The sequence below is a fragment of the Lolium rigidum genome, chromosome 6 (genome assembly GCF_022539505.1).
Source record: "Lolium rigidum isolate FL_2022 chromosome 6, APGP_CSIRO_Lrig_0.1, whole genome shotgun sequence".
Taxonomy (NCBI): domain Eukaryota; kingdom Viridiplantae; phylum Streptophyta; class Magnoliopsida; order Poales; family Poaceae; genus Lolium; species Lolium rigidum.
In genome coordinates, this window is record NC_061513.1 from 75,489,220 (window position 1) to 75,503,184 (window position 13,965).

At 47.8% G+C, this 13,965-nt stretch overlaps 1 protein-coding gene across 1 annotated transcript; it reads left to right on the forward strand.

Annotated features, from left to right (window-relative positions):
- Positions 1–9,477: 9,477 nt before the first annotated feature.
- On the forward strand, positions 9,478–13,625 carry LOC124662813. Its single transcript, XM_047200606.1, has 3 exons — positions 9,478–9,824; positions 9,941–10,067; positions 12,798–13,625. Exons 1-3 carry the CDS (start codon positions 9,478–9,480, stop codon positions 13,623–13,625), a joined length of 1,302 nt encoding a protein of 433 aa, XP_047056562.1.
- The last annotated feature ends 340 nt before the right edge of the window (positions 13,626–13,965 follow it).

The following is a 13,965-nucleotide window of genomic DNA, read 5'->3' on the forward strand; positions in this document are numbered from 1 at the left end:
AATTCCTTATTTGACACTACTTTTGAATATGATTCCTTATTTGACACTTGAAATTTTTAGCTTCCCTATTTGACACTAGGTGTAAATTTTGGTTCACTATATGACACTCTAGTACATTTTAAGAACTAACGGTGTTAATTGGAGACCTGCAATTACATTTTTGCCCCTGCTGCATAATATGACAAAAAGTGTTTACAAAACAAACGCCACTATAGTATGGCAAAACAAACGCTAATTTGCATGCACGGCAAAGCAGTTTTGGAACTGTACTTCACGTTTTGGAATTGATCGCTGAGAATGGAGAGCAACGAAACTATGTACAGAACAAAATATTTTGCAGGCCTTTCAGAATAGGGCTCGCTGTCGCACAGGTGACAGGTCGCGGCACGGTCAGGCTATTTCTGAAGAACGTGGCAGAATCCATGTCCAACCGTGCCGGAGAGCCCCGCATTGGCTCCATGTCCCGACCTGCAGCCGAGTCGTTCTCGCCTGCCGCCGCCAGCCTAGGCTGCCCACCGCCGCAGCCCCACCTTGTCCATCCTCCGCCGCGACTTGGTCGCCGTCCGGAGCATCGTCCTGGCCGCCCTCGGCCCCGCGCCTGGGTCGCCATCCGGACGTCATGGCCGCCCTCCGCGGCTCCGCCGATGAGCTTGCCCCGTCACCGACCGCCGCCACCACTTGATCCATGCTGCCTCCGCTGCAGCAGCCCACAACCGCCATTGCGAGCTAGCAGGCCGCCGCCGCTGCGAGCGCTAGCGTTCAGGTTGGGAGGAGTTTTGGTCAGAGAGACAGGGTCGGGTGGGGCAGAGAAAGGTTCGGTCGATTTTTTTTTTCTATTTGCAAAGCTATGACTAACCGAGGGGTCTTTTGGTCCAGCTGATAAAATGTTGACGGAACGATCTAACAGAACCAACGGTAGTGCCATATAGGGAACCAAAATTTACACTTGGTGTCAAAGAGGGAAGTCAAAATTTTCCAGGGCCAAATAAGGAATCATATTTAGAAGTAGTGTCAAATAAGGAATTCTCTCTATAAACTGTGAGAGAGGGAGTATGATGTATGTAGGTGCTCATAAATACGTACATACACTCACCCATATGAAATCACATTCAATCCATGCGAGCACTTTTGAGAGAATGAGTCTAAGAAACCAATTCAACGGGTCTTGAGATTGATGAAGTCATCACAGATGCCTCGCTATTGACAGAAACGTCGACTCCCACTAAAGAATATTCGGTCTTTATGAGACACCAAAATATCAAACCTGAGGGTTAAACTCTAATAGATTGAGAGTGTCACTGTCCTTCTAACCATTCAAACATAATTCAATTCTCGTGTAAACAAGGACTGAAACACTTGTAGAGTGGTAACTCGAAGGATTTGTTCAAACATGTACACATTTAGGCTAGTGCAATCTGTGTTTCAATTAGTATCTTTCAGCAAACCGTACGGGAGCAAATTAGTTTACTAAATTGCTGCCTTTTCAGGTGTCTTTACATGCATAGAACTTCAAAATCCGTACTCTATACTCTAAAATATCAGAAATTCAATTCGGCTCCCGGGTGCGTATGCTCCCTCTACCAACAAAACATATTTTGAAGTGTGAAAAAATTTTGACAAAAAATTCTACATGTACATCTCCATAATATATGTGTATGCGTCAAGTTTCACGAAAAAATAAATTTTTTTGTGGCCTATGTAAAAAAGAGAAAACTTATCCTGTGAAAAGCATTGTTTCGGCACTGAATTTTGTCTTTTTTACACACCTCACATGATAAGTTCATTTTTTATGAAACAACTTTGTGAGCACGTGGCACGTGAAGATGTACGTGTGAATTTTTTGTTTCAGTTTTTTTGAAATTTAAAATATGTGTAAGATGCATTTCAAAATATAGAGAGCATATGCTCCCATGTTCCAAAACACCACTCCCCTAAAATATAGCTTTCCTTCGTCAGTTTTTGTATTGGCTATTTTTTTCTACTCATGAAAAATCCCATCGCTTCACCCTCCTTCCTCGACAAAATCGTGGCGGAGTGCCTCCCGCTATACCGTGCTATTACTCGCGCCACTCTCGTGAGTGGTACCTCTACCGCCTTCTAGGTCGACAAGTGGCTTCTGGACAAGCCCCTCGCCGAGCGGTACCCCATCATCTTCTCACATGTCACCCGGCCGCATGCTTCGGTGGATGTGGCAATCTCCTCGGGCTTCTCGCTCCAGCCCTACCTCACCGCTGCCGCCGAGCGCGACCTCATGGAGGTACGGGACATTGTGCGCTCTACTGTCCTCTCCGCTGGGCAGGACCTCTGCTACATCGACAATCCGTCGGCTCCACCGTCCAGTACCCGTGAGGCATACCCTATGCTCTCCCCCACGCACGCCCGGGACGCGTCGGCGTGCACGTTCTGGGGGCTTAGGCTGCCTGCCAAGGTCCGGATATTCTCGTACCTCGCCGACATCGACAGGCTCAGCACGCGGGCCAACCTCTTCGCCAAGAGCTGTGCGCCATCAGCCGTTTGCGCTGCTTGCCCTCTCCCGGAGACCAGGAGACACCTCTTCTTCGACTGTACCGTTGCTGCGGAGGTTTGGGACCGGCTGGGTACCCCCATACCCGTGGGCTCCTTCTCCTTCTGGGAGCTGCCTCCTCCTCCTGGGACGGTGACGCACATCTGGCACTCCGGCCTCGCGATGATCTTGTGGTCTCTTTGGAAGGTGCAGAATGATCTTGTCTTCAATGCCAAATCCTCCACGGCGAGTGTGGTGCTCCGTCGGGCCGCCGCCGACCTTACTCTTTTGAGATGGCGATATAAGATCCTTGACCGAGGGAGGCTCGATACCCTACCCCCGTGTATCTCACCTCTACACCCCTGTACAAACGGTATGACTGGCAAGTCACGCTTACATATCAACATTTCTATGTGCGTACATCAAGTTTCACGAAAAAAACAATATTTTTGTAACTTGTGTAAAAAGGACAAAAAAATCACATAGACAACTTATTTTTACAATAAAATCTATCTATTCTACACATGACACGAAAAAAGTCGGTTTTCTGTGGAACGACTTTGTGAGCGTGTAGAATTTTAAGATGTACGCATTAAATTTTGTGTCCAAATTTTTCGACATTTCAAAAGTGCATTTAAAAAGAAATTTTAAAACACGGAGCATACGCTCCCGGGTGCCAAAATACCATCCCCAAGTAGTATAGAGATTGGTTCTGAATATCAAGTTCATATGTTTGTTAAGAAAGCTACAAAGGTGAGTGCTTAAAGTTTTGGTTTTGTCCACTCCTAAACTATCTGATTGTGTCGTGATTCATCCAATCCCCAGAGTAGCACACAGGTTGCAACTAAGATTTTTTTTGTTTCAAGTGAGTTGCATCTGAAATTTCTGCGGTTTTAGTCGATGTGCAACATATTTCAACATATGCCGCCACATGTAAAACTTTACGCCACCAGTGTTTTTGTGTTTTCTCTCCATATATACTCTGCTCTGTCGGTGATGATGGATCACCATAAAACCATTCCTTGATACTGCTCATTGGTTTGGTCGCCTGACGGAACGCTCACCATCATGCGCCCATTTTTGTATCTTTGAACAAAGTGTGCCCATTCTATAACAAGCAATAAATTCGTCATCATCTGTCCTCTGTGCGCACTCTATCCGTCCAAGCATGATGATGTACCATTGTAATAATCCCATTATAGCTGCACACAATACGCAGAAACGAACTTGATGTTCCGAAATTAGTGGGTATGAGCTGCAGTGGGATGTTTCTGAATTCTGATTGACAATACAGTAATCCCAGACATCACAAGAAGCTCATCTCTAGTTGAAATGCCCTTTCTGAACCATCACGTTCACGAGTACTAAAGTCACCTGAATTTCACGGGGATCAGCATGGCTCTAACCGTGCGACGACCGGTGTCACCGCTCACGGCAACAGTCTTTGGACTACCTCGTTGTTGTGAAGTCCAGAGTTGACGAGAAACCTAACTGTCTCGATCTTCTACCGGCCTGATCGATCAGTCACTGGTTCCGGTTCCATGGTTCATAGGCGCTTTCTCCTCAACTGATATGCCTGATCCAAACATCAGAATACAACAGAACCTTCTGTGCCAATGTCCTTCTTGCCGACAAACAGTACATGCAAGAGAGATCGAGGGACTTCTTTTTCCTATAACTCAATAGCATGATAGCTCTGAGGCCCAACGCGCGGCCATGCTGGAGACTGACGCTACCATGCGTTGATGGATGCAACAACGGCGAGAAGCCAAAGCCGGCCGGCCGGGGCCATGCCGCCATGACCAGCTTCCATGAATACAACATCGCCACTTGAATTAATAATCGAACTCCATCAACCAACAGTAGCCCCGAGACGGTTCCGATCAAGACGTGTACGGCGGATGCGACCTCCAGGTGCCTGGTCAGTCGTCGAGCGTATGTACGTACTGTCGGGTCGAGCTTGCGTTGCGATCGGCACATGCCCTGGGCCACCTGCGATGTGTATGGTTGCTCCTGAACTTATTCTGAACTGCTGTTCTTGATCACGGCGATCGAGACACTGGCCTTGAGCACTTGATGTAGTCGAGTACCTTGCTTGATCGATCTGGTCTGCTACTGTGATCCGCGGAAAGATCTGGTAGGATCCACGGCTTCGAGTCATGGACAAGAGAGAAAATTACAAAAAACCACCACATATCAGGCAGTGGTTTCAAAAAGCAACCACTATTCAGAAAATTTTCAAAAAACCACCACTCTACGGGTAACACGCAACATATAGCACTGACTCGTCTCTAATGCTGGTTTAATGGCCCGACTGACATGTGGATCCCGCTGGCATGCTGATGTGGCAACTGATTAATGAGAAAGAGAGGAGCTCCATATATTGGTTCTAACTTTGGGCTTATTTATAAATTACAGTGGGACCCACTTGTCAGATAGCATTACTTTTCTCTTTTTTATTTTTCTACTTCTCCTATAATTTTTGTGGGACCCACACGTTGACCGTGCGAGCCTCGAGACCATCGTGGGATCTCGCTGCGACGTCGTGGCCTCCCGCGGCGGCGTCGTGGCCTCTCGCCGGATGCCATCGAAGAGGAGCCAGCGGCGGCGGCCATCCCGCGTGCGCAGCGGCAGCCCACGCTCGTAGCTCGGCGGACGACGGTGGACGCCCGTGCTCGCGGATCGACGGCGGCGCTCGTGCCGAGATCGACGGCGGCGCTCGTGCCGAGATCGACGGCGGCGCAGTGGTAGCAAATCCCGCCTCTCCGGCTCCGTCTCCGGCAACGGCGCCGCCCTCGCGACCCCCGGTTCCGTCCCCTTGCTCGGTCCCCTTGCCGGAGCGAGGCTCGCCGCGGCCGCCCCTTGCCGGAGCCGGCGCTCGCCGCGACGCGCCCGCCTCGCCCAAGCCGGAGCTCGCCGCAGCCGGTCGCGGCCGCCCCTTGCCGGAGAATAAGCTCGCCGCGGCCGCCCGCCCCTGCCGATCCGGAGCTCGCCGCGGCCGCCCGCCCTCGCCGGGCCGGAGCTCGCCATGCCCGTCGCGACCGCCTCGCCGGAGCCGGAGCTCGGCCACGCCCGCCCTTTGCCGGAGCCGGATCTCCTCCTCGCTCGTGTGGTCTCGGCCGTAATCGCGGGCGGCGAGGATGCTTCCTCGTGCGGCGTTGCCGGCAGCGCGCCGCCGGCGCTTCTCGGCCTCCATCCCGTGCGGGCTCTTTGGCATAGCGGACGGTGTGACGCCTCCTCGTCCGGGTTCGCCGGTGCCGGTCCTGCCCGGACTCCTACCCGTGCGGACGTGCCGGCGTCGCCGATGGTGCCGGAAATTTAGGTCCCGTGGACGAGAGAAGAAGGGGTCGAAAGGGAGAAGAAACAAGGAGAGAGATGACTGACAGTGGGCCCCATGATAACTTACAAAAAAACCCAAAATTTTGCAACCCTTCATCTATGGCTTTCGTTGACCGTTTTTTACAGCCACGTCAGCCTGACAGTGGGCTCTAGATGTCAGTTTCGTCATTAGACCAGTGTTAGACAAGGATCAGTGCTTTTTGTTACTTGTTAGCCTTAGAGTGGTGGTTTTTTGAAACATTTTCGTATAGTGGTGGTTTTTTGAAACATCTGCCTGATATGTGGTGGTTTTTTGTAATTTTCTCTGGACAAGAGGAAGAAACCACGGCGCGGTGGGGCTCGGACCAGTGTAGATTAGTAAGCAGCAATGGGATGATGACAATGGACAGAGGGGCAAAACAGCGGCATTACATAATCCCATGTGTACGTACATGCTTTGATTTATCGAGATTGATGTTGATAGAGTATGCCCCCCCCCCCCCCCCTAATCGCCTTGAAAATTTCTTCTTTTGAAGCTGATTTGCTACAACTTGTTTGAGCGCCATTATCATGGCGTCCATGTATGGGAGTACCACCGCATAGGAGTACATGATTACAGATCTCATCTTGGGATTTGAATGAAAGGAATGTGCGAATTCCTAGAAGATTTGATTTCCTAGTAGAAGATGCTTCGACGATTTATGTGTTCTTTTAACTGGGCGAGAAGGAATGTACACATCGAATTATGTTTAGCTGAAGATTGATATATACAGTATGTGAGAAGGAATGTACACATCGAATTATGTGTAGCCTCTCACTGCAGGGTTAGTATGACTGTACTGAACCCTCTTTGTTTCATGGCCGTACTTTCCTTTGAGACAACTAACTAGACTTTATTCATCAATAATAATGTTCACAAGGATATTTGTAGAGTAGGGAGTGTCTAAACACATGTGGCCGCCAACTCCATAAGATAGCACATCTGCACATATCTAGCTAAGCTGTGGACTTTGAAATTAGAAGCTCTACTCTCGAAAGTAAACTTGCACTCAAGAAATTATGAAGGTCGCGCCTTGATTTCAGTCTTCACCACTCCATATTTTCCGAGGGTACTTTCTTCAATATCAGTGACCACCTATTTATAGTCCGAGGCGACAAAGAAATGGGAAGCTAGCGCCAAGGCCTAGCGACAGGTTAAAGTTTTTTTTCGAAACTTAGAACAGATGCAGACGCTCATACAAACGTACATACACTCACCCCTATGAATGTACGCACGCACACCCTACCCTATGAGCATCTTCGAGAGACGAAGTCCAAAAAATTGATCTGATGGGTCTTGAGAATGACGAAGTCACCACGAGCGCTTACCGACGAGGGAAACATCGTCTCCCACTGAAGAATATCTGCTTTTTAATGAGACACCAAAGTATCAAATCTAAGATCTAAACTTTGTTCTTCTAGGAATGCCACTACCCTCCTAACCACCCAACTACAGGTTGGTTCTCGACAGGTTAAAGTTTCATGGCCGTACTAAGGAAACAAAAACACTCCTGTTCCAAGCCACTACAAATCTTCTGGGCCTGAAGCAATCTAGCCATCAAAATAAGTTTCTAATTGCGATCTCTTGTCGTTTAAAGCCCATATCTTGCAGAAATCTGTCTATCATAAGGTTTGGCCAAACGATGGGCCTTAGGTCCGATCCAATCCTTCTCATAGAATACAACTAAGCCCACAGAAACGTTTTATTCTTGGCGTATCCCCTTCGGGCCGGACATGCATTTGCTCCAGTATTTGGCCCAAACAAAGGATTATGTTGCGTCTCAGTGAAGAGGAAATGGGAGGTTGCTTAGCCAGGACATTTTACAGTCTGTTGTGTCCGCTTCTCTTCCTGCTTTTTGGCTGTTTTTGGTGTGAGGTTATGCCTTTTCTCTTTCTTTCAGTGACCAGCGTCGCCCCCGTGTGTGCTCCTTGTGTTTCCTCCTTGTCTGGCTCAGGACGCGTGTCCACCTCCTTAATACATGATTTACACACTACATGTCACGAGCATATCACCTGGAGTTTTTCACCGTCCAAAAGTGACTTAAAACTGTGTATCTAAAGCTTAGTCCCCCTTTTCTATTTTTGATATTATAGGGTTGTCTTTGCAAACATCATCTCCCGTTTCTCTTTTCTTTTGTAGCACGCGCTTTAATACCTACACGACAGAATAACGGTGCACCGATACTTCGTGATGTCAGTTATACCGGAATGTATGCGAATAGGACATCGGCAATAATATACCGGTTTCCGCTCACCTTGCCGTGCGAATCTCCACTTAATTGGCGCAAAAGTTGTTTCCCTTCAAGATCTAGAGAGATTGTGTCCCCATTAGCAATTAAGCGAAGAACGGCATCATGCTGTTTCGTTGCTCATCCTAGTTATGTAATAATGTCACAATAATATATTTCAATAAAACACAAAAATAACTAGTTTCACCTTCTAATTTGTGCCTCTCCTAGATAAAGTAAGGGCACGTTTGATCCGCTCATTTCTTGATATTTGCAACTTATGGGGTATTTGAAATCAACAAGATTCAAGTATCACTTTGTCTTGATGTACTCCTTGGTAGGAATCAGCACAAAATATTCATTTGTTGCACTAAACGCTTAACACTATTGGACATTTAAATGATCAATTGACATAGTAAAACAAGACTTAGCAAACCTTTCTGCAAAAGCAGTAATTTCCATTAAAAAATGTACTAAAACTTTTCATGGACTACAATATGAGGGATGTACATTGTTCTAGGCCGCGATCAATGAGGAAATTCTCGTGGTACCATCTTGTGTATGCGCCCTATCTCACAACCAGGGCATCGTTAATCTTTTTCGTTCTCGTTTCTATTTCTAAATTTGTTGTTAAATTACACAGAATTAACTCAAACCACCAAAGAGGGATTACAGTTGCACTAAGGTAATTCCTTTTCGTGGAGACCTAGGCTTTCGTGCTTCAATTTGGTACTATGCCACCGAATACAAGAATGAGTCATTCTAGATGACTACAAATGTTTATGGAATGCCGCAAGCAGCCGATTTATTTGCATGCGTCCCCCCGTTAATTACACTATATTTCAAGCACCCCAAACTTTAGCACTCCACTGGCGAGAGTATTTACGCGCATACGGACATACGGAGAGTTGGACGCTTGTATGCATCGCAGGCAGAGCTCGCGTGTCAGCTGTAACAAACTCGTCATCCACCTACACTGGCGTCCGATCCAGCAAGGTCGCGTACCGACAACCCGGGCCCAGTGTGCCACAGCCACTCCCCTTGATAACCTGGGTACGCCCGGTCTACATGGGCTACAGAGAGACGCCTGACCGTAGATGTGATCTGACGGCCGATACTCAGTCTTCCTGTGAACCGCTGTGGAAAATGTGTACTTGGAACGTCATACTCGAGGATGGTTTGTGACCGTTAGATGGAAGTGGGGACAGAGATGAACGGCTGACGCAGCAATTTCCGCTCTATATGATGCGGGGCCCTGTTCCTTTGTCAGGACAGCGACGCCCCTTCTTCTCTCTGCTGTCAGTCTGTTCCTCTCTCGCTCATCCGATCCCTCCCAAACCCCAACCCCTTCCTGCTTCCAGCGCTTGCTTCCGACCTCCACCCGAGCCGATGGCGTCGGGGGACCTGTTTTTCAACCAGGAGCTGGCGGCGGCGGCGGCCATGGCGGGCGAGCCTTACGGTAGGTACTTCGCGAGCTCTGTCCATGGTTTCCCCCACTTCCAGCACCCCGGCAGCGCTACGGCCGGAGTCCCCGACATGGGATTCCTCGTTTCCGGCATCGGCATGCCCCCTGCCGCCTTCGTCATGCCGGAGGGGGCGCTCCAGGCCGCCGGCTACGGCGCTCCACCGGCCGTTCCCGTGGAGATCCCGGCTGCTGGTGGGGAGCAGATGCCTGCACTGACGCACGCCGGACCGGTCGCGCCGTGCAGAGGAGTGTGGACGGATGAAGAGGACGAGTACGTGAAACAGCTGATTCTGATTTGCTTTTTTGGAGCAGCTCGAGATCTCGCTGCTCGCATGCTTGGTTTTGTGCTCGATTGATCCATGAATTAATGTGCTTTCTTGTTCGCAGAATTCTCAAGAAGATGGTGGCGGAACTTGGAGACCGGAAATGGGCGGCGATTGCGCACCACCTCCCGGGCCGGATCGGCAAGCAGTGCCGTGAGAGATGGACCAATCACCTGCGCCCCGACCTCAGGGTATGCTCACTTCCTCGATGCATCGAAGCTTACTGCCTTATCTTGGTTTAATTAGGGGAAATCTTCATAGATCTGTATGATTTTCAAGTCTAGATTTCCTTTAGGTTTAATTTTACTTCCAAGTATGCTGACCACTGGTCGTACAATTCGGGAGTGGGTATTAACGGCGGAGTTAATAGTTAGTCATGTTGCGTGACTTCATTTTAATCATTAAGAGCGCCAATTTCTACATCAAGGCCTCTAATTGATCGCACGAGTAAATTTGTCCGTGGCCCTTGGGAATAGATCAAGGAGAGAAAATGGTCAAATGTTTAGCCCATTACTTTGTCTTTGTGTACAGTTGCTAGTGTACAACCGTCTGCAATTTGTTTAGCCCATTGTTTTGTCTCAATATAAGGGACTAAATTAATTTTTTTAAGGACTAAATTAACAGTGAAAAAGCCATTATAAGATGGGAGCAAAATGCCAATATAAGATGGGAAAAAGCTGTCTGAAATATTTTTAGCCTATTGTTTTGTCTCATCCTATAATTCCATTTGTTTTGACATGTGAGAAGAAGTCCATTATAAGGAACTAAATTAATAGTGAAAAAAAGGCTAAGTATAAGAATGCTACGTTGCGTGTGTTTACACACACCTTTTTTTAGCAGCTCTAAAAAAACGTATTTTTGTGCAATTAAAGGTTTCCCGTACCGCCAAACCTAGGTGTACTGCAATCGGGGTATAATTGGAGCAAAATAGATGAGTACAGGCTAGGAATTCAAATAATTGTGCGCCTAATTATATATATGTTACCTTTAATGTTTCTGGATTCCAAACGTCGCGCGCTCCTTGGGTATCCTTGTTGTGACATTAACGATGACGTAGCTGGCGGTGGCGTTGGCGAAGGTATACCTTGTAGGTGTGCATATGTCGTGATTGGTCCATTGTGCCGGTTAGTATGTTTTGTTTGGCGGTGCTCTTATGTACTCTAGACAGGTGGACCGGTGTCGTCATTCAGGTAAAATGCTCTAGTTTTTCTCTTCCAAATCTTGTAATTTTTTCCTTCGGTAAATCCATCAAATTTGAGGCTGGTGGCCCCTGACTTGTGCATAATGCACAACTACCGCTACGCCACTGATCCTCCTCACACTATTAGGTAGTCCATAAGTTGGGTGGTCGGTGTCTCCCCCGCCCCCCGCCCCACTCACACACATACACTATCATTTTTTGGGGAGCGCAATTCAAGGTTTCCCGCGTCGTGGAATGTACAAGTTTGAATAATTGCACACCTCAGTATACATGTCACATTTAATGTTTTTGGATTCGTTATGTCATGGGCTCCGTGAGTAGCCTTGTCGCGACGTTAACGATGACGTAGCTGGCGGTTGCGTTAGCGAATGTATACCTTATCGGTGTGCATGTGTCCTAATTGGTCTGTTGTACCAGTTAGTATGTTTTGTTTGGCGCTGCGCCTGATGTACTCTAGCTACGTGATCCGGTGTCGCTGTTCGGGCAGAAATTTCTCAAAAAAAACTTATTCGGTAAATCTATCAAATTAAGTTGGGGGCGTTGCCTCCTGACTTGTGCATACTAGTAGCTACGCCACTGATTGTCCCCATACTATTAGCTAGTCAGTATTCATAGTACTTCAATTTCTTCATCAAGGCCACTAATTGATCGCACTTAGGAAGAGAATAAGGTGAGAAAATGGCAAAATGTTTAGCCCATTACATTTTGTACAATTTCTGTAGTGCGTAACCGTCTGAAATATGTTCATGTCTCAATAGATCATCATATGATTCGATTTGCTTTGGGATCTGAGAAGAAGTCCAATATCAGGGATCAAATTAATAGTGGAAAACAGCTAAGAATGTTCCATTGCATGTGCTGGGCACTCATTTTTTTGGACCCGCGCCGCCGAATCTGTGCTCACCGTATAACTGCTCACCGTATAACTGGAGGAAAATAGATGAGTAGAAATTATAATAATTGCGCTCCTCATTATATATATATATATATATATGTCACATTTAATGTTTCCGCTGCTGAATGTCACGAGTTCCTTGACTAGCCTTGTCGTGACGTTAACGGTGGCGGGTGGCGTTAGGGGAGGTACACCTTATCGGTGTGGATGTCTCCTGATTGGTTTGTTGTGCCGGTTAGTATTTTTTGTTTGGCGGTGCTCCTGGTTGGCCCGGTGTCTCCATTCGACCTAAATTTCATACAATTAGTCAAGCATTATATGTTTATTTGGCGTGACTTTCCTCGTGACATTGTTAATACTTATCTACTATATGAATTGATAGAGACTATCTCTTACGAGGTTAGTGATTCTCTTCTACTGAATTCTAAAGAATATTTATACTCCCTACTCCCTACTATTATTATTTTCAAAACGGGGAAAATACAGTGGCCTCTGCACCTCACAGTATTAGCTATGATATTCTAGTTTCTATAGGGGAGTGACTATTTATCTTTTTCTAATTCGATATTCATAGTTGTTCAATGAAGATGTTTTCATACATTTCTACCTGTATGGATCGTAATGTTTAGATCAGATATGGTTCATATATACATTTCTTTGATAGTGCAAATTTGGATCTTAAAGTCCCAAATTTACATTTCTGAACAAATATGCCAGTAATGCACAAATATTTTCAGAGTATAAGCAGTATTCATGTATACGCTTTCTGTATATGCCGATCATTTGGGGATATTATTAACTTTGCTTCACATAATCACATTCCAGAAGGAGAACATCTGGACCGAGGATGATGACAAGGTGCTGATCGAGGCGCACAAGGTCTACGGAAACCGTTGGTCTGCGATTGCAAGGTGCCTCCCCGGCCGATCGGAGAACTCCGTCAAGAACCACTGGAATGCCACAAAGCGAAGCCTCAAGTCGAAGCGCCGACTGAAGAAGAAGAAGAGTGAACAAGCCGGCCCGGGCCAGCTTACCCTCCTTGAGGAGTACATCCGCGGCAACACTCCGGCGACCCAGCCCACGGCGCCACCGACGGTGTCCTCGCCGCCGTCCGGCATTGGGTACGGCGATCCAGCCGATCCACATTGCGCGGCACATGGGATGACCGGCTCCAGCCCACCCGGGATGGGGTTGTACCTCCAACCGGCCAACGCGGCAAGATCATCGTCCTATGGAGGTACGATGAACCTGAACTCGCCTTTGCCGGACCTCAACGCCTACGGCGGGGAGATGCAGGAGCGATTCTACCACTCGTCGACCTTCCCGCCTTACAACAACCTGCACTATGGACTGCAAGAGCCACTCCCAGCGCCGGCGTTTCCGCTGATGTTCAGCCCTCAAGGGCACCTGCAGGCTGCATGCACGAACCTCAACCTGTTCCCCATTGCTGATCAGAACCCGGCGAGGAACGTGGAGTTCGAGGGCCGATCCTCCCAAATGGCCAACTGTGTCGGCCACTACGACAGCGAGACGGGGCCGAGCAGCGCCGGTGGCAGCAGCGACCCGGACGACGACGTCGTCCAGATGGCCTCGAGGGAGTTCCTGACGCCGTCCGAAGACGAGGTTACACTTAACCTCAATAGGTTCGAGTGAGACCGTGAGACAGTTCGCTGGAGCACCTCTTCGCAAGTTACTTAGTTTAAATTAGCTTCTGTTGTTGGTTAATTCAGACAATTTCAGTTGTTGTTGTATATCGCCCAGGCAGCACACTGTGTGTGTATGCGCGTGGCATGTACCTTTACCTTGTTTCGAGTACTTTGTAAAAGTACCCATACCGAACCGTTTGTTGTACTGTACTTGTATTTCTCTTTTCTTAGAGACACCTATTCAGCGACTCAGCGTATGCATTTCTATTTCCAACATTGTACGCCATCTGAACTGTGTCGTGTATATATTTAGAGTGCTGGGATGGCGAAGAGCAACGCGCGGATTG

Bases quoted from the DNA above. Each gene is read 5' to 3' on its own strand.
- LOC124662813 (XM_047200606.1), top strand. From the start codon at position 9,478: ATGGCGTCGGGGGACCTGTTTTTCAACCAGGAGCTGGCGGCGGCGGCG. The intron at 9,825-9,940 runs GTACGTGAAACA...TCTTGTTCGCAG, and splicing joins TGGACGGATGAAGAGGACGA to AATTCTCAAGAAGATGGTGG. The intron at 10,068-12,797 runs GTATGCTCACTT...ATCACATTCCAG, and splicing joins ACCTGCGCCCCGACCTCAGG to AAGGAGAACATCTGGACCGA.